This window comes from Drosophila takahashii, chromosome 3L (assembly GCF_030179915.1).
Source record: "Drosophila takahashii strain IR98-3 E-12201 chromosome 3L, DtakHiC1v2, whole genome shotgun sequence".
NCBI lineage: Eukaryota > Metazoa > Arthropoda > Insecta > Diptera > Drosophilidae > Drosophila > Drosophila takahashii.
Genome location: NC_091680.1, coordinates 23,098,513 through 23,121,608, shown reverse-complemented (window position 1 = coordinate 23,121,608; position 23,096 = coordinate 23,098,513). Strand labels below are relative to the sequence as shown.

The 23,096-nt window shown below is 43.1% G+C and overlaps 5 protein-coding genes across 5 annotated transcripts in view; 1 reads left to right on the top strand and 4 right to left on the bottom strand.

The window, feature by feature from the left end:
• LOC108062178 (uncharacterized) overlaps window positions 1-23,096 on the bottom strand; it is a 303,814-nt gene that overhangs the window by 167,939 nt on the left and 112,779 nt on the right. The gene's annotated exons all lie outside the window — the stretch shown is intronic.
• Window positions 12,535-13,430, top strand: LOC108062176 (uncharacterized). Its single transcript, XM_070214946.1, has one exon. The coding sequence runs from the start codon at window positions 12,594-12,596 to the stop codon at window positions 13,155-13,157; it is 564 nt and encodes a 187-aa protein (XP_070071047.1). The 5' UTR covers window positions 12,535-12,593; the 3' UTR covers window positions 13,158-13,430.
• Window positions 13,960-14,724, bottom strand: LOC108062188 (uncharacterized). The gene has a single exon (XM_017148751.3). It carries the CDS (start codon window positions 14,715-14,717, stop codon window positions 13,974-13,976), a length of 744 nt encoding a protein of 247 aa, XP_017004240.2. The 5' UTR covers window positions 14,718-14,724; the 3' UTR covers window positions 13,960-13,973.
• Window positions 14,845-15,469, bottom strand: LOC108062177 (uncharacterized). The gene has a single exon (XM_017148732.3). The coding sequence runs from the start codon at window positions 15,346-15,348 to the stop codon at window positions 14,845-14,847; it is 504 nt and encodes a 167-aa protein (XP_017004221.2). The 5' UTR covers window positions 15,349-15,469.
• On the bottom strand, window positions 15,482-16,163 carry LOC108062187 (uncharacterized). Its single transcript, XM_017148750.3, has one exon. The coding sequence runs from the start codon at window positions 16,116-16,118 to the stop codon at window positions 15,543-15,545; it is 576 nt and encodes a 191-aa protein (XP_017004239.2). The 5' UTR covers window positions 16,119-16,163; the 3' UTR covers window positions 15,482-15,542.

Below are 23,096 nucleotides of genomic sequence, written 5' to 3'. Positions count from 1 at the left end.
TGCCGAATAAATGACACGAAAGTAAGATATCATCAACAAAATATACTAGGGAAGTTCAAGAGGGAGATTCTCCACGGAGCTCCCTTAATGTAAGGCCCCCGCTCGAGCACGCCTCAATTATAATAAAAAACAAAAATTACAGTTGATAAAAAACGTAATTTGGGTGGAAAATTATTTTTTTTCCTGGAAACAAGATTAAATTTTGAGCAAGTCCCTCATTAGGAGTTGTTAGTGCTGGATTTTCTTCTCGCATTTAATGTCAACAATTTACCCCACACTCCTCTGAAATTCAACTTCCATCTACCTAAAACCATTTTTAAGCGATGATGTACAGAAAAATGTCGGGATTTTTCCTAGTCTGTTGAAAATTTCAACATCTTAAATGATGTTACTTACTCGGATTTTTTTATTGGAATAAGAACACTTACCTGAAAAAAGAAATTTAAGACATTAATAATATTTAATTATAATAATAAATATCACAATAACAAATTGAACAATATAAAATATATATTAGAACTTAAGCTATGAAATATTGTTCTTTAGAACTTAATCAATTTATCAAGATTTGTTTCTCTCATTGTGAGTATTTGGATGATACTCATAATTGAGTGCCCAGACTAGCGGGTTTTTTTATTACTACGTTTTTAAAAAATGGTCCGGTTTAAAAATAAATTACAGCGGTCTCTCTCATTGTTCTATAAAGTTTTAGTTGCAACGATAAATAAATAAACTACGTTTCGCTGATAATATTATTTTTCTTATAGCGTTATTGATACTTAATGTAACGGAACAAATATCAAATTAGAGACCTTGTTTAATAGTAACAGGCCCGAATTTCTCATCGTACGACTTCCTTGTCGTAGTCCCTTGAAATAAAGTTCTAACTACAGAAAGAAAATGCAAATTTATCCGTTGGCCGAGATATTTTGTTTGGGAACCTAAAAACACATCTCACCAGCCTCTCCCCTTTTTCTCTTCTGCCAGCAAAAATGCTAATTAAAGTCAGAACGCAATGTTGCGGAAAAATGTTTTCGTCCCTGAAGAGAGGCGTGTAGGGTGAAATACAAGAATGGAAACTTAAAGGTCGCTTTGGCCATCTCCCTCTCACCTAGTTTGTTGTGTTGTTGGTTGCAGTGTTTTTGTTCTCGGCATCAAAATTTAAAGCAGAGTGTCACCCGAAAAAATTATACTCGATTTAATTTTCCAGTTCAGTTCTCGTCTGCTTTCGGAATGGCCGTTTCCCGGACCAGTCAACCAGCTCTACATCTCCCCTTACTCGGGCGGGCTTCTATCTCTGCCTTGGACTCGGCATTTCGGTGTCAAGTTTGACTGGCCCGGGTTCGGGGCTGTACGGGCTTTGGGCTTTGGGTTTTGAGTTTGGGTTCCGGTTTCGGAGTTGGCGTTATGCATTGAAATTAATTAAATCACAGCGAGCGCAGCTCTGCTGGTCTGCTCCGCCTCCAATTATACGAGGATAGTGTCCTTTCTCTGGACTGGAAACCGAAGCAACGAGAGGAGCGGCATCTAAGCCCCTTAATTAGTTGGCCCCGAATACTCGATGGAATACGGAGCAGCCCAGCCGAGCGGCCAGTAATTTGCAATCATTGACTTATGGGCCATGGAATGCCGGCTTAAAGAGCTCCGCCTTGGAATTTAGTCGGAGTGCTCGAACTAAAAACCCATAAAGCTCGGCAGGCCGGCTGGAAATGCACACAAATTGTGTGACATGAAAATCATTTAAAATGCAGAAAATATATTGAAAATTCAGTCAGGCACTTTGGAGAGTCTACACTAAACAAACTAAACAATGTCCTGCCCTGACAAAGGGTGTTCGGTACCCAGGGGGAGGGAAAAGTTGTCGTATCTATAGAAATTATGCAGGCAAATTTATTATAGCACAGAATTTAAATGAGTTGAAATCGTTGTCATTGTTTTATTTATACAAAATGGGCACTTTGTTGTTGTCATTCTCGTTGTTGTTGCAATAATGAAAGTTACTCAATCGGAATATTTCAACTTATGTGCTTAACAATCTCGTAACAGCCACACACACCCGCACGCAAGGACAATGAAAAGTGAGCATTTGACAATGCAGCCCCTCTTCTCCTCCTCCGCCCATCGAATGCAGTCCTGTAGCTGTGTACCCATGGGAATCGCCAATTTATTTGTCACTCTCACTCGACCCTGGGGCATTCCCCCTCTCCCTCTCCTCACCCTATCCCATGTCCTGTCTATCAGTCTCCCAGTCCATTAGTCCAGAGTTGGCATCCTTTGTTGACTTCATTCAGTTTTGCGGTACATTTGATTTGTATTTCGCTCTGCTTCCCTCGCTTTGTTTCTTCATTGGCATTTTGTGCTTTCCTGATTTCCCCAGCAGACATCGAGAGCCAAAATCGAATCCGGAGGTCCCTTACTTTTCCCCCTTCGAGTTGTCATCATTATAACGTCATTGGAATGTGTGAAGGACGTGCGAAAGGGGTAATGAAGGGCAAAGAAATCGGGTTAAGCATTACATCAATTGGTCATTGAGGGGGTGGCAGCCATATCCTCCTCCTTCTGGCCAGGGAGGCTGGTCTGCAGATGACTGGAGAAATCGGAGGATGCTAATGCGTGAAAAGAGAAAGCGGACTGGGCGAGGAAAATCTCGGAGACTGCACACTTCAGGCTTAATTTCCACACAAGTCGCACGCAAAGACAATCGAAAGTGTCGCCCGAGAACTCTATTAAAAATCTTTTAGAGCTCTTAAGTACGGAGAAGATGATGAAGGGGAGTCGGTAGACAGACAATGCTCCTGACTGGAGGACTGGAGGACCTCCGGCACCAGGAGAGCCAGGAGCGCCAGGAGGAGCAGCAGCCGGGGAAACAACACGGAGCACTGCTGTGGATGAAGATATTTATTTTAGGGATAAAAGGAATTCAGTAGGGCTTAAAAGTGCGGATGAGTGCCACTTCACGAGCAGCGCAAGGAGCGCGCAGTGAAGCAGCGACTAAGGAGACAGGCAAGACGAACAGGACACACACGAGCGACAATGACGAGGACCAAGATGGCACAATGGGTTCGGTGACGGGGCGGAGAAAGTAGAGGAGAAAGGGCGCGCGAAAAGTGCTCAAGAAAACACCGAAGAGTTGAAAATGACGTTAAAGTAAACAAGATGAAAATTAAAAGCACCGAGGACAACAGAGAGAAAAGCCGGAAAACAAAAGCGGCAACGGAGGGCAGAGAGCAGAGGAGCAGAGGACACAGGCTCGCGGCCTGGTGTCGGGATTTGATTTAAAAATGGAGTGGCATTTAAATAAAAATCTTGTTGCATATTTACGGGCGCACAACCAATGACGACTGGCAAGGGAGGGGCCGAAAGCAATTTGAGTGCAGCTTAATTGTCACTACCAACGGTTGGACGGCCCTTTCGGTCCTTTTGGCCCAGTCGGCTTTTGACCCCCTCCAGCGGCGTTTTCTTTCATTTTTCAGTGCCCGTTTTGCCCGGCTTTTGTGCGCTCTCTTTGAATAATTTAAAACTGCCAAAAAGTATGCAAATGTTTTTCCGTTGACCCCTGACCCTTTCCAAAACCCGGTTCCCAACACCTGTTTCAAGGGAAAGTCCTTTACAGTAAGAGAAGTTTGTCCTGTTTTGAATTCTGTGCTAATCACACTGCCTGAAAATAAAGTTTAGGCAATTCCCCGCTCTTCAGCTGAATGAGTTCACTGCATTGGACTGCAATCTGGACATGGAATCAGCTTACGCCCAGCTCCATATCAGCAATTTTCAGCTATGCCCTACATGCAACATGCCAAACTTGGATATTATTATAATTTCAGCTCTTTTTCAGGCTCTTCTGGGGCCGAACGGCCTTCAATCAGACACGAAGACCGGGGCCCGGACCACTCGCCATCACATATTTGAATGCAAATTTATGCAAAACGTGTCAATGTGCTAACAACAAGAACAAACGGGTGCCGCACTAACGTGTGACTAAAGCTGAAAAAGTGCAAGAAAATCATCGCAGTATAATCCAAATCCACATCAGGGGCTGACTGACTGAATGACTGAGTGACTGACTGGATGACTGACGTACGTGGCAAGTCAACAAGGGGCGAGGCTATATGCCAGTGGGTCCTTGGCTCTTCTTCTGCTCGTGCCTGATTGACGTGACCACCGCTCGCTGCGCTCTCTAATCCGTTAATAGAAACATTAACGAGGCATTTTCCGAAAATTATTTCGGGCACGCGATACGACCTGCCTTTCCAACCCATCCGAAACCAGCCCATTCCATCCCATCCCGGCTCATCTAGTTCAGCTCAGCAGTTCGGGGGAAGTCAAGTCGAGCCGCTCTTCAGGACGTCAGTCAAGTTCAAAGTGCAGTAGCTGGTGGTACAGTGCCTGCTGCAAGTCTGCCAACGCCCAGGTTGGCAAACGGGGAAGTCTTTTCGCCTCGCTTTAATTTCCCGTCGATCGTTAACCCTTCGGGTGCGTGCTAGTATTAGTGTAAGTGTGAGTGTGAGTGTGAGTGGGTCCTGGAAACGGGGTCTTGATTTCGAGCTTGGGGTGGACGCCTGCTACTTCACAACTGTGGCAATCAGTGCACGTCATGGACTGGTGGTTGCTTCCAGTTCAAGCAGCCCGAAATAATTGCATTGTAATGTGCAAAGTGTCTGCCGACCAGCAGCCCCCTTTCACCCCCTTCCACCCCTTCGGCCTGCAGTGTTTGCATGTCGGGCTGTTGTAATTTTTGCACGTTCATCTATGCCAGTGTGTTGTGTTTGCTGGCTGTGCGCACACTTGCTAGCAGCCACTGTGTCTGAGGCAGTGTGCCCGTCTATGTGTCGGTAATTTCCAATCTCACTTTGCAATCGTTTTACAACATTTTGCTTTTATTTTATGCCAAAGCGCTGCTAGCAACTTTTTGATAGCCCCCTCCCGTTTTTTTTATGGCTCCCCCTACCCCTTTCCCTCTCGCATTTTATTGCAGTTTACTATTTATGTGTCTGCTGCAATTATAACGGAAACTAGTTGAGTGCCACAGTGGGACCATTCGCCCAGGAAGAAACGCTAAAGTGCCTGCGCGAGAACACGACCCCAGCCACTGTGCCCGTTCCTTCTGGCCATCGCCTTCAAGCTCGAGAGTGCAACTTACTGCTAATTAGTTTTAGATCGATGACCAACGACGTGGGGAATTTTTAGAGCCACGTCCGTGAAAAAGACCGAAGAGCCAGGCCCCCAAACTAGACAGGAAACAAGAGGCCTTGGGGGTCTGGTCTCTCTGTTTGCAGTCCAAAAAGGGGAGCCCATTATCGGTAACCTTAAAATCTCAAGACATTGAGCAAGTTATTTCAGGGTCTGAAATGGAAACATTAAATGGGAACACTTCTTAGTAAATAGAAACGTTTTCCAGTAATGATATCGATCGAGGATTCCGAAATGTGAAATAAGGTAAAAATCATTCTGTCAAATCATTTAGCCATTTTTTAATTCTTCAAGTACTACACCCAACAAAAAATTGATATTACATGGTTTAAATTTTGACTTGATATGTGGCATATCAATTCGATATGCTCGAAGGATATTATTTATTATAAATTTGACCAGTATTTCATGTGTGTAGTAATACGATTATCCAATGAATTAAAGTTTCACAAATTTATAAGTACACATAAAATATCCTTTTTAAACAATTTTCTGTAAGAAAAAATATTTTGCGTTCCACAAACTTTATGGGGAAAAAAGGCGATGCAATACCAAAAGTGAATACATATTCAAATGAAAGAACATTTAGCTTCTATACTTTTCAGAGATGAACAAATCAAAATGTCGCAGAGCTCTGACGAATAACCAATTTCAGGATCTCAGCGGGCTCTATTGTGCCTCTTTTATGGTCGTGTCGTGGCATTCGGGCCTTGCCTTTTGTTGGCTGCGCCGCACCACTAAAATGTAATAAAATAAAGTGTCGGGGATTTTCGGTTTCCGCTTGGATTCCCTGATTGCAGGAGGAGACAGGTATCCGTATCCCCCTGCACGGCAAGGGCGGCCCGGGGCCCGCAGGCCCGTCAATGGTGTGAAGTATGCAAAAAAGGAAGCCGGAGCCAAAGCGGAGCTAGCAAAAATCGATTGAACAAAAAATGCTGCCAGAATCAGGATTGCTTTGCGTGTGGAAAACGGCCTGCAATCCCTCGTCCCCAATCCCATCTGGTGCTAGCCATCGTATACAGTATCTGCTCGTCCATTCCCCTGAGCGAGTCCTGCTCACTTGTGTTTTATAGATTTGCTTTTATTGTGCGGTATTTATTGCGGTATTCGCCGGCAGACTTTTTTTCAGCGCGCATTTCTTGTTGCCCGAAATCGCGGCAAACTTCAAGCCGACCGGCAGGCAATGGCTATGGTGGTAAATTATTTTTTGGGGGCAGGGGTCCGGGCCATAAGCCGCTTAAATTGGTTGGCCTTTTTCTGGGCCAATTTTTCTGTTTCGTTTTCATTTTTGTGCCGAGCTTTGGATTTCGTCGGCTGTAAAAGTTTTGCCCGCCCTGGTTATAAAAATTGTTAATTAAGTTAAGTTTGAAATGTTGTTTTACGGCTCTGTTGCGCCCCTTTTTATGGGTGTGGTTTGTTCGGTAATGAAGGCAATGAAACGGGTGTGCGGTTTAATTTAATTCTCGGCCGGATTTGCTACTAGAACTGCGGCCATCGTGTTTTACCAATCGAAATTGGGTTATTTGCTGATCGCTTTTCGTTCGAATGGCTGCGAAAGAAAAACAGACGAATAAAGCCCTCCTTCTTAAGCCCCGGGAATTTTTCCACACACCTCCATACACAAAGACGATCTCCGTGTTAGTTTTGGCAACATCATTAGGGACCTGCCCCCGCCGCCAGGTGGCGCTTTGAGCACCTGCCGTGTGTGTTTACCTCGGCGCTCATCGCTCCCTGTTTTTGTTTGCTTGTTTATCCCGCCCATCGCAGGCGCAAATCCTGCAAATGGCGCATTGTGTTGCTTATCTGGCGGAGAAAGCATTGAAAGCGGAGAAAGCGGCGAAAGCGGAGGCAACGCACCGCGGAGAAGTGCTTACATTTGCGCAAATGCAGCACAACAAACACAAGCAAACAAGGACAAACACTGCGAGCTGTGGAAGACGTTGGCTCTGTTATTTAAATAAATCGTTGCATACTTTGTGGCCCGCCTCGTGTGCGGGGGTGATGGGCGTGGCCTGGGGTGGGGAGGGGTGAAAATGGGGCGACTGTGAAGTGGATACAGAGTGAAACTTTAAATCTCATTTGAATTATTATGGTGGAAAAAACCGCTCGACAGTTGCGATGTTCGCTCTTTGTCTGCATACTGTTGCATACTTTATGGCGTTTTAAGTGCTGCGACGATTTTGCAAATGCTGCAGAATGTGTAGTTGTTGCCACCGGCCTGTCGCTCGTTGCCTGTCAGGCGTAATGCGCCCGGTTAAATGAAACTATGCAACAACACTCCGCATTACTTTCTGCTCCTGACCCAATTTCGCCCGCCGGATGGCGAGCGTGTAATTAAACAAGCGGCTGACAGCCGGCCAAAGGCCAATCATTTCGAATACGAGAGGCCTCCGGCTTTCGTTTCACCAGTCGAGCGGTAAGCCGAGCTTGAAACGCGCTAATTTCACCGGGGATTGCTGGACGGAATTTCGAGGGGGCGTTGAAACATGGAAACCAAGCACTTCAGCGGATGGTTAATCAAAATGATATGACTGTGAAATTATTACAAATATTTTAAGAGGACGAAAAGCGAAAGTGAAGACTTTTCGCCGTAATATCAGCGGTTCGTAGTCACTTGATCTCCGTTCTCGTCATAAATTGTAAAAATCCGGCTTGACTTCCATTGATTTCCACACGCCATTAGCTGCTAGAACTATTTCGCGCTATTTCAGAAACCCAAAGCGGTCTCGGGCAACTAACCGACCACTTTAAGCTTCCCCCAAGGGGATGCAAGTCAGGATGCCACTTGATCATTAACAGTGAATGTGAACCCCCGAGTGCGGAGGAGGAGAAGGAACAGTGTGCCATACACGGGAGCTGCACTATTTAACAGCTTCGAGCAATTGCAAACGTAAATCAAATGCCACATTTTGCACTGGCAGCATCGCGGCTCCACCATTCCGTTCCATGCTTATTTTATTTGTAATTTTTAACAACCTGAAACCTGTGTGGGTCGCCCGGGCAGAAAGGCATTATACACAGGAAAAAACAAGAAAGGAAGCTAGCTTCGGCAAGCCGAAGCTTATATACCCTTGCAGATCATTCTATTAATTTACAAATCGCAAAAATGTTAAAAATCCTATTATTTCACATTAATTTTTCAAGTTAAAGCTTTGTTTATTTTTTACGTATTATCTTCTTGTCTTCCAAATACCATTATTCTAGGTTATTGGAACTTTGAATTTAATTTCAAAATAATCGGAGGACATTCGTACATAGCACACTGGGCCAGAAAGTTAATTTTTTGGCCAAAAATCTGTAATTTCTTTCCTAGGACAGTTAGAAGGATGCTGTTTTTAGCGTTTTTTTCTTAAAAGATTGAACTTTCCAACGAACTAAAGTAAAATTACTTGGAATTTTATATGATATAGATAATTCAGACCAAAGTCGAAAAATTTTACGTACTTTTCGGTTTTTTATTTTTAAAAAAATAACTAGAAGACGCACTTCTTCAATTTTCGAAAACAATAAAGTATGAGATAAAACAAACTAAAAAAAATTAACATCACTAAAAAATATTAATATAATATAAAATATCATTTAAGATTTATGAACCGTTAAAAAGTGCAACTTTCGGAGGCTCCCACATCAACGTTTATCAAACAATCGATTTAAAAAAAATTTCTATTTTTTTGTTCTTGTTACCTTTTAAGTTTTATATAATAAAATTATGTAAAAAAAATTGTTTAAAAATATTGTTTTTTGATTTGTTTAATGTTAATTTGACATATTCTGAAGTCATCACAAAAGTATGCTACATTTTTATTTGCATAGTCCTGATTAAATAGATAGATATAGGTTTGGAAAATACCATAATCGATTAGTGTACGTAAAAAGTAGATTTTAGATTTTAGTCACACTAAAATCAAATTTTTGAGCGCAAAATGTTCACCAAAACCTGAAGAAATAAAGTATGGCATACTCTTGGGCTCTCTTAGCTAAGCTCTTTAAAATAGCTCGACTTCGAGTTAAGCCTTCAATTAAAACTTAAATTACCGAAAACTAAGGCAAAACCGCATCGAGTCGGTGGGCTACGCTTTTAGTAAATTGATCAACGAATTTTTTTTTGAAGGAATGAACTAATTTGGGGAAGGCACTCGAAAAGCAAAGTACTCATTTGCTGAAAAAAAGCGTAAAAATTAACAATTACATTTATTTTAGCAAACAAGTAAGACATACGAGCTATATTATATTTTTTACTTGTTGAAAATAATCCCTTCTGCAAGTTTCGGAAAGAAGTCGAACAGCAACATCAGCATCTTTGACTTCTACATTTTTTTTCATTTCCATCAATATTTTATGAATTTTTCACTTTGAAAATATGGTAAAAGAAAACTACTTGCCCGAATTCTTTGAAACTTTGGCATAAATTAGTTTAATGTATTATAAAAAGGATCCCAAACTCAATTTGGTCATTTTCTTAAAAAAGAAAAACGTATTTTTGGCCAAAAATCTGATCGGCTGGCCCAGTGTGCATAGGAGCAATCAGAAAATGAATGGAAAATTTAAAGGAAACAGTTTTATGCTTCGATGGTTTTAATCGTGTTTCGTTTTACTCTGGGATATAACATTTTTCTATTATTTCATAACAACGAAATAAATAAATAAATACAACTGCCGTACTGAAGGTCAAAAATAAATGTATAAATAATTCAAAAATATGTATAATATTTTTTGTAACATCTTATCTACAGGTAACATTTTTGTAATACTTCTAAAATACATTTTTAATTTAATAATAACGATCGGCAAGGGTAATTAACATTGATCTTGCCCAACGTTGGTTCCTTTTTTTACTACATTTTTTCCTCTGTAGGAGAGGATGTGCGGCCAAAGATTCCCTCACAACTGAGGGCAGAATTTCTCCCCACCGTGTCACGCCCACATCGCTGGCGGTCGAAGAAAGGGGACTCGGCGTCTCCATTGGCATGCCAGTGCAGTGCAGCTGAAGGAGGAGGAGGAGCTGGCTGCCAACTGTTGGATGGCGCTGCTGCACAAGCTCACACAATTTTGATTTATTATTTTGATTCCTGTTACTTTACTACCTGCCAGGATGCAGCGAGCAACTGGCACATAGCCTCCTCCCAGCCACATCATTGTATCCAGCGCACGGTAGTCGTCGAAGCTTTTCTTTATTTTTATTCACACGGTTTCTGGTTTTATTGCTCCAATTACTTCATGTACTACTCGTTTTTCCTCCCCTCCTCTCTCGCCCAGTCAATGGGTGGCACTCGAGAAGATTTAATATTTTCCTCCTCCGCTTTCTTTTTACTGTTTTAATTTATCGCGTTTGCAGAGCTTTCAAAGATTTCTGTCGGGCAACGGAGTGCAAATCAAAACCGATAGGATTTTCCAGCATTGATCAGTTCAACGGATAAATCCGAAAATTCAGGTAAGCCCATTTAGGAATGACATTTTTAAGGAAAAAAACCATCCTTCAGGGCTCCTTCAACAGCTTGATGGGGACCAGCCAGCAACAACTTGATACCAATTAAGCACTCACAATCATATGCTGAAAGGTTGGAGCTCTCCACTCTGCAACACTCGTTTGCAAAGCCATTTTGCGCTGGGTTTCCGCGACCCTCTCGACACCTGTTTCTGTTATTGCCCCGCCCGCCGAGGTGCAGTATGCAAAACGCTTAACTGCACATAAAATATACAAAACTAACTTAGTTCGCGCATATCGCAGGGCATAACTCATGGGCACCCGGCTTCACCCTTTGCAGCGTGTGCCACTTGCCATTTGCAACCGACTGCACAAAAACAAAACTAGTGACAATAAAAGAGCGCAGAGGAGCCCCAGCGCAAAACCGATTCCTAACGAGCTTCGCCGGAGATTGTCCTGAGTCCTGAATCCTGAATGGGGAAAGAATCCTGTGGGGAAAGCGAGGAAAAGCTAAACATTGGCTTCTGGCGCTGGGGTCACCTAGAAGAAAGATCTTTAACTCGCCTGGCAATTGAATAATTCCACTCTCACCGAGATCCGACTCGGATTTGATCTCCAGCAGTCTCGCCGTGGACACAGCTTAGATGCCCTAAGAATTACCATATCAAAGATATGTATTTTTAAATCCCCACTCGCATCGCACTCCGCTAATGGCAACTGCTGAGTGGATGCAACAAAGCGAGTGCACTCTGCGTGGCGTGTAGTGGGGCCAAGGGCTTCGGCTGGGGTGGTGCAGCTGCGGCGGGCTATGTATAAATTCATAAAGAGAGCCACAGCAACGCGAGGGTGAGGGGAGGGTAAGGGGAACCCAGGACGACTGCGACTGCGGCAACATGTTGTAATTGCGTATTTTATAGATATGCGCGGTCCTTGCGAGAGAAGGAAGGGAGTGGGCGGCCGTTGTATCTGCCATTCGCTCTGTTTGCTTTTGTTTGGTGCGGAAATGGCAGCCGGTGTGCAGCGAAATATGGCAGTAAGAGCAACAACATCACGCATACGCCATGTTGCGCCATTTGAAGTTGTTGGCGTATACGTAATTTTTATTTTACAAGCAAACAAAAACGAAAAAAAACATAGGGAAACAGAAAACATTCAGTGCTGAAAAATGCATTCAGAGCCACGGCAATAACAAAAATGGCACACAGAGCACAGAGAAATTTTAATTGCTCAAAAAGCGTCGACAAGGGTCGTGGAGGAAAGGGGAAGGGGCCAAGCACATGCGAAACTAAATTTGGGTCCGTTATGGGGAACGTTCCCTTTTATGACTTTTAATTCAATCAAAGTTGAATGAAATTACGAAAGGAAAACATCAATTATTATTTTTGTATGCTGTTTGCTTTGACAGATTTGGGCTTGGAGTGAAAGATCATGGTTTAAATCTAACATTTCCCCGGTATTTATAAATGTTTATTTTGAAGGCCCTGCTCGGGCGCCATCTCTTGCTTATTTTGGTTGGCACATTTTCATATTATATTTTTGTTTGCAGGTGAAAGTGAAAGGCTGCTCCAAAAATATAAAAAGGTAGATTCACAAAAAGTCGCACGCAAATGCGCACTTAGTGTGCCCTGCCCTTTCTATATCCTGTTTGGAATGCCTTTTCGTGTGTGTGCATTATCAGCCATGTGTGAAAATCAGGACATGCGCGTGAGAGGAAAGCCTTTGTTTGGGCCACGTTAGAAACTAATGATGATAATACAGACTCAGCAGAGGGAAGCTCGCCGCTTCGCTTTCCCTTATTTTTAATGTGATATTCATCAGCGGGTGTTCCTCGGCTGACATTCAATGTGCAGCGGCATTTGAGTGTGAATGTTTGGATAAGCATTCAGAGTTTGTTCTCTATCAGATTTGGCTTAGAAGGTTACAATTTAAATACGTAGTTGTCATTCAAAGTAGTTTCGAGTTGAATTGATAGAAATAAATTATGCATAACTTGATTCTTTCATTGTTTTTGGTCATGGCAACGACGTTCCGACAATCCCATTCCTTGGAGGACGAGCTCTTCTGCCCATTAATCCAGCAAGCTCGCTTGCAATTGCTCTGCGGAGGGGTTTACAACATCGATCTCTTTCTGAAATACAGGGACTCTCTGACTTCCATCAATGCACCTTACAAGATCTTCTACCATATCCAGACTGGGTTTTATTTCCTGCTGGTTAGCTTCAACGAGTCTCCAGTACAAAGTTGTAATAATTCGATTCAGCTAAACGATGCCTTGGACTTCTTTTGTGGAGACGATGAATCGCCATTGAGATTACCCAACTCGCAGATATTTTGTCACAGGAACATAATGAGCTATGTGGACGACTTGATGTTCGAGTGCACCCAGCCAAGAGTTAGGCACTTTTTGAATGGCCAGTGGCAGGGCGAGGCTGCGATCCATTATGCTCCCAGGAAGAAAATAACTCATAAACTGGCCTCTGCGGCAGGAAGACCGGCTTTTGGTGCTTTGCTGACCTGCCTGGTGTTTGTATTGCTTCAGAAGTGATATTGCTGTCATCTGAGAAGTTCAAAATTCAAGTTCCAGTCTGGTCAAAATGCGTTTCTGCTCCATGTTCGTCCTGCTCTACATAGTGCGTAAGCTGGAGAAGGCCCAGAGTGGATGCGACCTTAAAGGAGGGTTGGGAATGGGAGGATCCTCAACGCGACTGCCACAGACGACTATTTCGCAGGGTCGGCAGCATAAAGAGCTTTTCCGCACCCTGCTCAAAATTGTTCCCAAGTGATTACTGTCGTTTTCTCAATAAAATACAAGAAGAACTTCTCACTGCGTATTTGATTCGTTTTCCAGAACTCTTTAACACTACAGAGAGTTAATGACTTTGCTTAAAGTCTTCCCCTATTTCGAGTTTTGTGGGTCCACCGCAGGCCAATATGGCGGCAGTCCATATAAGCACATAAATTACGCCAACGCCAATGACAATGATGACAATGAAATGTGATGCCCCCAACCACCACCCATCTCGCTGTTTGTGTGCGTGAAAATGGCAGTTATCCAAGCCAGTGTGTGTGTGTGTGTATGCCTGCATTTGGCTGCCATTGTTGGGATGTCTAAAATTTCATGGCACAACAGCAGCAGCGTCAACCAGTTGGCCAACTACAATGGACTCTGCTGAACTTCCAGTCGGAGGTTGCCCGCCCATTTTGTTTATCCGAGTAAAATAAGCAGCCTCGAGATAATGCCTGCAATCACAGGGCAAACGAGCAGATAGGTGGCAGCGGATTAGGTGGCAGGATAAAGGATAAAGGATAAGAGGAAGTCCATCCCCAGCATTAATCGACATTATAACTATTCGGAACCATTTTATTGACATAGTAAAATACCAAAATATCGCGATAGCAGAAAGGGGATTATGGTCACAAGAAAGGGGACAGCCGCGGCGCATTTCAGGCGAGGTCCTGCCTCATCCGTCCTCCTGATATTGTCCTTCATGTAGGCGATGGCCACCGAAATGGGCGGCGATCCCACCGAGCTCGGCTTCTTGGCACACGCATCGTACAGGTGTGTGGTGTAGTGGAACGGAAAGTTGATGCAGTGCAGCTGGACGGCGTCCGTGTTCGGCTCGATGTAGTTGCGTCCATCGCAGTAGAACTTGCCCTTGTTCATCACCACCGTGTAGCAGTTGAAGAGCTGCGAGTCGTAGAAGGAAATGAGCAGGTAGGACGGTTCGTTTAAATCGGACCGCTTCCAGATGGCGTACGGCGTCCCGATGGCCGGGATGCGGTCCTTGTGCTCCAGCCGCATCTCCTCAACGTAGCTGCCGTGGCAGACGAACTTCAGGATGTAGTTGTCGAGGAAGGTGCAGTTCTGTTCCTTGCATAGAGCCGGGGCGGGTGCGAGGATCAGCAGGATGAGCGCTAGGAGGAGGACTGGATGGGTTTCGGGCTGGATCTGGAGCTGGAGCTGGGGCGGACTAGGTGGCCTGCGGATCGGCCGCAGGGCATGCCGAGGTTGCTGGGGGTGCTGGGTTTGCTGAGGACGATGGAGCGGCGGACAGTCGATCCACTTGTTATTCAGACTTCGTGCGCTTGAGAGGCGCACTGGCATTGCTTATAGGCAAATGATTCTTTGATCATTTTCGAAAAATTTGATGGGAATTTCCAGGAGAATAAAAACGGTTCCGATCATTTGTCTCCCGCTTGACAGAAGTTTCTCCGTTGACCATCTAACTACCTTACCACCAAAGGATCCTCAGCACGCGATTGGCCGAAGAAGGGGCATCCCGATTGGGAACCCGCCTCGCGTAGTGGATGGCCACGTGGGCATCCTGCTTCGATTCGGGGGACAGGCCACAGTGCCTCATCAGCTGCCGCACATAGGAGAAGGTGAAGTCGAAACAGTGGATGCCCTCGGGACGGATGTGGATGCCGGGCTCCTCGGAGTCGGAGCAGTGAAGGCAGTTGAGGCTCAGACTAACGTTCTTGCAGGGCGAGATGGGGGACTCGTAGAAGGAGACCAGCAGCTCCAGAGTTGGCTGTCGCCTCCACCACAGAAAGTAGGGCACGTCGGCCTTGAGCCAAATGTCTCGGTAGTTTAACTTGAGGTCGTTGCTGTACTCGGCTTTGCAGGCCAGTGTGAATGGAACTTCGTTCTCCAGCAAAAAGTCGCAGGAGTCGAAGGAGCCCTCGGTGGAGGCCAGAAGATATGCGAGTGGCAGAATCCACAGTTTCCATATCATGGCTGCCTGAGTGTGAAGGTCTAAAGCGAGGGGGGAATGTGTGCCGACTGATAAATCATGGCTGACATTTTGATCGTAGAAGAAGATCGATGATCTTATTGAAAATAAACTACAACTTCATTTGCACTTGTAATTTTGTCTTTTAATTAATGCGAAAAAAAGAACCACTTTGCTTGTACAAATCAGATATATTGTTATATTATCGCATACACGAGGAGCAGCAACGCCTGAAACAGATGGATGGTACCAGCAGCACTCGTTTCTGCGGCCACGGGCACTTTTACGGAGAGCGAACCGTACTGAAGGATCGGCCTTTTGGCCACATCATCTCCATCTCCCAAGCCTTCTTTAAGGCAATGCCTTCTCAGCTCGTTCGGATAGCGCAGACTGAAGGAGAAGCAGTGAAGTGTAGACGGTGAGATCATTAAATGTTCCACGGATCCGTTCCCTGCAAGCCCCACGAAGTAGTGGCTGAGCATGAACGGGGATTGTGCCAAATAGATGGTTTCAAATTTTGTCAGCGCCTCGGTGTAAAACGAGATCAGGAAATTCGACTCCTCGCTTTCCCACACGCTAAAGGTTGTTTCCGGGGGTGCTCGATTGTCCCGAAATAATATGTGCATATCTTGCGACACTTTACCCTTGCACACGAACTTATACGATGTCCCGTAGGCGTGCGAGCAATTTCCAGTGCTGCGAAAAGCACGAACTCGAGGTAAGGACGCCAGCAAAAGTATCAAAAGTCCAACAAAATTGAAGCGTAGGCGCATGACAAGAATTTATTTTCTCTAAACAGAAATGACGTTATCAGCAAGGCAATACAAATTCGGTAAAAATAATAGCACCAACAACCAAAAACCGCAAGGAAAGTCAACACCTCGGATCGCTAGAACCAAAAAAATATAAAGTACACAGAGAAAAAAAAATACCAAAACTGGTCATCATTCGGGTATTTTTTCATATCAATTTTGGTCCCATATGTGGTCATACCAAAATGATATTTTCGAACATACCAAATTGGTATTTTCGAACATATTAATAAGGTATTTTTCGTACAAGATTGTTATGATCTCATATCAAATTTTGCTACAAAATTTTGTATTGTATTTTCTCTAACTCAGAAAAGCATTCTGCCACGAAAAAAAAAATGTCTGCATGGCTCAGAGGCCAAGGTGCTAGGTCCTGATATTATTTTGTGCTCGGGGGAACGGGGTTCAAATCCCGCTCACAACACAACACAACTTTTTTTTTTATTAGTAATCTTATCATATTAACTTTTTACAACAATTTTGTTCTTAATATTGTTAAGGAAATGTTAATTATGCGCCTTAAAAACTTTTTACTTTCTCTGCCTTAGCCGGTTTTGAACCGGGGTCCTCTCGCATCAGAGTCGGATGCGTTACCTATTGGGCCATCGCGACAAGTTACACGCGAGTATATTAGCTAAACTTGAATGTAAAATTAGCTCGTTTAAGCATGCTCAACTTGTAAGTGTGACCACAGCATATAAAGCGGTATAATACCAGAAATACAACAAAAATACAACTTTACAGCCATACTATTTTTTCGAAGACTTTTCGATGCCCCATTTGATATGAAAAACATATCAATCTTTGAAGTATTCATATTAATATGTTACGGATTCATATCAACATGGGTAATTGTTATGATTTCGTATCATATTGGTATGAATTCGTATTACATTTATATGGAAAAATTGATATGTACAAATTGAGGAGACAATATCAATCTGGTATTGTTCCATTTTTTTCTCTGTGTACTAGCAATTTTTCCAATCAATCCTTTAATGAAATTATAATGTAATTAGTACTTAGTGCTGGATTCTATGGACTCATTAAATTTATAATTATTGTAGAAAAACAAGAAAAGAAGCTAGCTTCGGCAAGCCGAAGCTTATATACCCTTGCAGATCATTCTATTAATTTACAAATCACAAAAATGTTATATTTTCTATATTTCACTTTAATTTTTCGATCGTTTCTGCGGCAGCTATATGATATAGTAGTTCAATCTTTTTAAAATTAAAATCGAAATTAGGAAAAAGTCATAACCCAGAGTAAAAGAAAATTTAATAGAAATCTACAAAGTTATCATTTTTTTCCTAATAATTTCCATTTCCTATATGATAAAGTGGATCAACATTTCAAAAATTACAACAAGGAACTAGAAACTGTAAAGTGAACTGGATTAAATATCAATAAAGCGCAAACTCTATTTAAACTATATTTGGAATTTGAACTATGTTTGGTTGATTTGTATATTAATTTACAAACTAAGAATACATTAAATAATCACAGTGAAATTAAATCGTTCAAATTGTTTCCAAGTGACTTAATGAATCGCTAGTGGGCTAACTTTTAATGCTCATTGAAATTTACACAATTGTAAAAATCAATATTCAACAAATAACCCCTATAAAAGAACAAGTTTTTCCGTTCGGGTCACTTTTATTCCGATTCCTACTAGCTTGTCCTGTCAAGGATTCTGGACCTGACCAACTTTTGCAAAAAGTTTGAAGCAACTCTTGCTAGTCAAAGATGGTAAACTTGTTTCAATTTAATCAAAGTAATTAAACATTCTCGTTGGGTTTTCAGTATATTTAATTTTCCGAGCACATACGCACACTCAACAGAAGGTCGAAAAAAATATAAAGTACTAGCAATTTTTTCCAATCAATCCTTTAATATGAATATGAAGAATAATTGATAAAAAATAGTTCTTAGTGCTGGATTCTATGGACTAATTAGTTTTATAATAGTTGCAGAAAAAAGTTCCGTAAGAAAGTTAAGAAGTTAATGAATAGGTGATACCTATAGGTAATACCTATCAGACATAGTTGCTGATACTTTCGATATTATTTTTTAGTAACTCCATTATAAAATGGGTTCACTATTTGATTTGATTCTTAAATATATATTAGTATAGTCGAGGGCCAAACCTCTTCCGTATTTATACAATTCACTGTTCTACTCTGTCACTCAATCTCTTTCTCGAGTTCACTGCAGCAACTACGTGCCAAAGGCATCTCCTCGATCGAAGGAGGCCAGCGAAAGTAAAAAGAAAATTCGACAAATTGATTTACATGTTCCTTCTTGTGTTTGCAGCCATTGAAAGGGCTGCAGCAATAAACCGAACGAATTTACTTTCAATTTCGCCTCGATGACAATTTTTCTGATTTAACTCCATTTTATGCGAGTTGTCGGGCTGCGACTGGCCCAAGTGTGGCCCTTGGTCCTTCCTTGCCTGCCTTTATTAAATTACAATAATAAATGGGGATGTGTATGTGCTGCGTCTTGAGAGTCGGAGTGACAGCTCAGTGTGTAGCGCAGGTGTATTGTCTGGCCGATGTAAGAGGCCAGAGAAAGGAACCGAATTAAGTCGGGAAAATGCCAAAACTGCCAGTGAATGACATTCCAAGCAGAACCCCTTCTGGCACATATTCAAAGCTGAAATTACAATTCCATCTTACCATCGCGCACGGATGTCCTTGCTGCGCCCTCAAACCTCCTCCTCCGCAATATCCATCGAGCGGCCTTTGTGCCGGCTTCATTGTAATTTTAATACATGTCACATGATTTACAGCTGGCGATGCCTTCGGCACCTCTCGTTCCACCAGCTTCCCCAGGTGGTGACAGCTTTGGCTTTGCTTGGCTTCGGATCTCCTGCCGCTGACACATTGTCAATGCATAAAAAGATCCACAATCGCTGCTTGCAAGTTGTATTGGCTGATGAAGCATTGTAAGGACTCAGTTGGGAAATTCTTAGAGATCAGAGTAAGCAATGGAAAAGGTCATCGCTAACGACATCTATCAGGCAAGGAGTCCGCCAAATGAATTGCATTAAACTAGTGGATAAGCACACCTTTGAATAATGAATGGAAAACCAATGGCAAAAGATGACGCACTTTAGCCAGTCACCTGCACATGACAGCCGAATGAAGAGAGACACCGCCAAAAACGACAACAAGTGGTGCAGGAAATAATTCCATTAGTAAAATAAATAAACAAAGGCCAAATGAATGATTGAGCAGGTACAGTCCTCCGTCCTGTCACGACCAGAATTGAGCGGGCAAATCTTAAACCTAAAGGCGTCGCGTGCATAAACCAAATGCAAACACCCCAACGTACTGGTAAGTACCCTCTCCTTCGCCCATTTCGCTGAGGTCTCCAAGGATGTCACTCGACTGCGGCCGGCTGAATACATATTACATGAGCCGCCCAAGTGGAGCGCACACATATTGACCCATTTCGATGCGGCCAGACAGCCTCATCCTCAGTCCCCACACCCACACCCAGTCACTCACACGGAGCCATCCCAGGCACCTGGGCTAAGGAGCCTCAGAGTAGTTTTGGTTAATAAAGTCAAATGCCACCAAAATCAAAAGGAAAACGCCACTTACGACTAATGGCATCACGGCATCGGTGGCAAGATGCCGTGAGGTCCTCATCCTGACATCCACAACTATCCACGCTGCCACCAGCAACCACAGCAATAACAACAACAGCCACAATGGCCCTTGGATATCTGCCAGGAACTTGGGGCCTCCGCCAGGTTGAGGGAAAATTGGGGGATTTTTAATTGTATTAACATCGCTCAGCAGCACAGTGGGCCAAATAACTCACAATAAAAGAGATAGTCAAAGGGATATTATAGTACATGAAATAATAGGTATATTTTTAAGTTTATTCAAAATGCATTAATACAGAAAAAAAAAACTTAAATAATCAAGAAATTCTTACAATTTTTATAAAAGAAAGCTAACGTAGATCATTCTATTCTAATATTCACTTAGCATTATGTCATTCGCGCACACCGAAATTGAGGATATTCGACTTTAATATAATTTTAGTTTAAATAAAGGAAATTTACTAGGAAAGTTTTTCTTTTATATAATTTTCAAATTAACTTTTTACTTTATTTTCCATCTCTAAAATGTTAAACAAATGTTCAAATTTATGTTATTTTAAGTCATTAAACGATAAATTAAATTGAATTGAATTGACCCACTGTTAGTCTGCGATCTTAGGACATCTCCCTGGACATCGCGATTGGCTGCGCTTTGTGTGGCACTTAAGTGCGTGCCGAGGCCTCCAGATATTTGTTATTGGGTTATTGGATTTGCCTAGCAGCTTGATTGCTGCTTTTAGTCGGAGTTGGCTGTCCCTCGCAGAAGCTGCGAGACTTGCAAATAGTTTAAGGGATGAGGGCCCAGGTGGCAATAAAAATATTAAATTCCGAAATACTTTTATAAAAAAGTCTTTAGCCTTTTTTCCGATTTATTGGACTAAAAATATTAAATGATTAAGTTTGCTGAACAATTTTTTACTAGTGCTCATGGGCTTTTAAAAAATACAAGATTATTAACTTTCAGAAGTCCTGAAATCTTTTAGAGTCATTTTTGAAAAGGATAATTTTATCCAGTTTTTAATCTTAGTCTAATTTAATTTATATTTTACATTCAAATTTTCATAACTAAAGTAATGGTATTAAATGGGTTGGGTTAAATTGGTAGCAAAAAGCTAAAAGATATTTCACCATTCGTTGAATGTACTTTAAATTTGGCTGTCCCCCAGTGAGACGTTTCGGGTTCTGGCAAGGACCACCTTTGGAAGTGCGGGGCGTTAAAGGTCCTCACGTGCTGCCACAACAAAGGAGCCAACGAAAGTCAGCCGAGGAAGCGGAGTAACGAGGCGGGGTCCAACACAAACGACGGCAAATTATTCGCTGTCAGGAAAGGACAACGGAATAGCAGTCGCAGGAGCCGAGTGTGCGTGTGTTGGAGATTCCGCAGGACAGTGCAGGGGATTGCGTGTCTGGGAAGTCGGCGACCGAAAATCAAAAGAAAATTGATATTAAGAAATTGCACGAAATGAGTAAATGAAGCGTGGCCGCCTAATGGACTGACGTCTCGGCTGAAGGGCAAGAGGGGCGTCTGATTGCCACCTTGGAAAAAGATGTATTAAAAATTCCACGAAAACTAAACAATGTCAAATGTCCGTTGATTGTTCCACGCCGACGGCCCAGATAGATAAAGCCAAAGTCCTAGGCGATTCCACGCGTGGTTAGCTGAAATTAGAAAATAATTTGCTTTGTCCCGGGAAATTTATTGGCTGCCATAAATTGGCCGGGGCGTGTCGCAAGGAGTGTCACCGGATGGGCGGATCTCTAGGGTTTTTACGATTTCCCCCAGTTATCTGTCCATCGGAGCTTTCGCTCAACTCTGCTAGTATTCCTGTTTAATTTAAGTCGCTCTCTCGCCTGTCGCATCCCGAATGCGATGGCCTGTACGGCTTAAAACTTTAGTAATTGCACATTTTCCGCTCAATAGGTCAAAGTGAAATCCTGCAATAATAGATTAGGCAGCTAATTCCGGCATTAAGCATCTTTTGAAAGGGATTTGTAAACAGAAAATGAATATGGGCAAGGAAAAGCTAAGCTAATAATCGATTTGAGCGGTTTATCTTCCACCCAAGTTCGAAGCCGTGCTATTTGAAACCTTTCCTCAGGGAAAATGTACAGCATTAGCAAACAAACTGGAGAACGGGTTCCATGCATCGCCGTACAATGTACAATGTGCATTGCTGACATTGAGTTGAAGCCCTCATCAACTCGCTCGTCCTTTTGGCCAGACGACAGCTGTCATATTGACATTTCTACTTAACATCCTTGCTCGCTGCTCAATTTTTAATCGGGTTTTCAAGCCGCTTTCGCAGGAGCCGCCGCCAAAGAGGAAGCGGCAAACTCATTATTTTTATTAATATGATTTTCGCTGCACTTCACCCCGCTGCACTTCGGTGCAATTTGTGCATTTTGTAATTTTAATTTTCATATTTAAGGGCAGTGCCTGGGCCGCTGATGCCGTTTTTCTGATGCTGATGCGATGAAGCTGACAGTGCGCGCCAGTGTCAATGCATCTCATTGTTCCCTCCACTGAACAGCATTTATTTGCAATTATTTGTTTCAAGCCTTAATGGCAGAAAGGGAAGGAGTCCTGGCTGCCTGCAGAGCTCTTCTGGGTAAATTACTTTAAGCCCTTCGGGAGCGAATTGAGCAGCTCAAATGAGCAGGGACCTCTTTCCTTTCCCTCGGAGCATCCCAACCTTGTTCCCCGATATCGCATTGCGATGGAAATGCGTTTTTAATTGCTGTCAGAAAGGTTCGCGCTGCCGACTGCGTGTTGAATTATGTCAAACAAGTTGTCAACCGAACGGACGGCGACCTGGCTGACACACTTTACGGATTTCATTTAAACCACTCTTTATTCTCTCGCCCTGCGGCGTTATTGTAAGTTAATGCTGCGGGCCTGCGGACCAGGAGCGGCAATTCCAGTGGCAAAAGTGTGCAAGATCCTGGCGAAGGACCTGCAACAATGCAGCCGGATTTCTCCAGTTCTTGCATTCCCTGCTGCCAAGCACTCCACAGCCAGTTGAAAAAGTCACCTGGAGGCAATTGTCAGACACAACACTTGGGATGCTGCGAAGAGTTGACCAGCAGAGCCAGCTCCCCGGAGTTGACAGGTTCCTGTTCGGGTTCAGGGTCCAAAACGCCTGGCACCTCAGCACCTGCTGAGCAGTGGCTAAATGCTGACTGCTAACTGCTAACAGCTAACAGCTAACTGAATAACTGACAGGTTTCCAGGCCATGGAGAACTGCCAACTGAGATGTCAAGAGCAGGCGGATGATATTCCAGTTTCGTTTTTGAGCCAGAAAGGACCGACTTTTAAAGG

Coding starts and splice junctions, on each gene's coding strand:
- LOC108062176 (XM_070214946.1), top strand. CDS start 12,594: ATGCATAACTTGATTCTTTCATTGTTTTTGGTCATGGCAACGACGTTC.
- LOC108062177 (XM_017148732.3), bottom strand. CDS start 15,348: ATGATATGGAAACTGTGGATTCTGCCACTCGCATATCTTCTGGCCTCC.
- LOC108062188 (XM_017148751.3), bottom strand. CDS start 14,717: ATGCCAGTGCGCCTCTCAAGCGCACGAAGTCTGAATAACAAGTGGATC.
- LOC108062187 (XM_017148750.3), bottom strand. CDS start 16,118: ATGCGCCTACGCTTCAATTTTGTTGGACTTTTGATACTTTTGCTGGCG.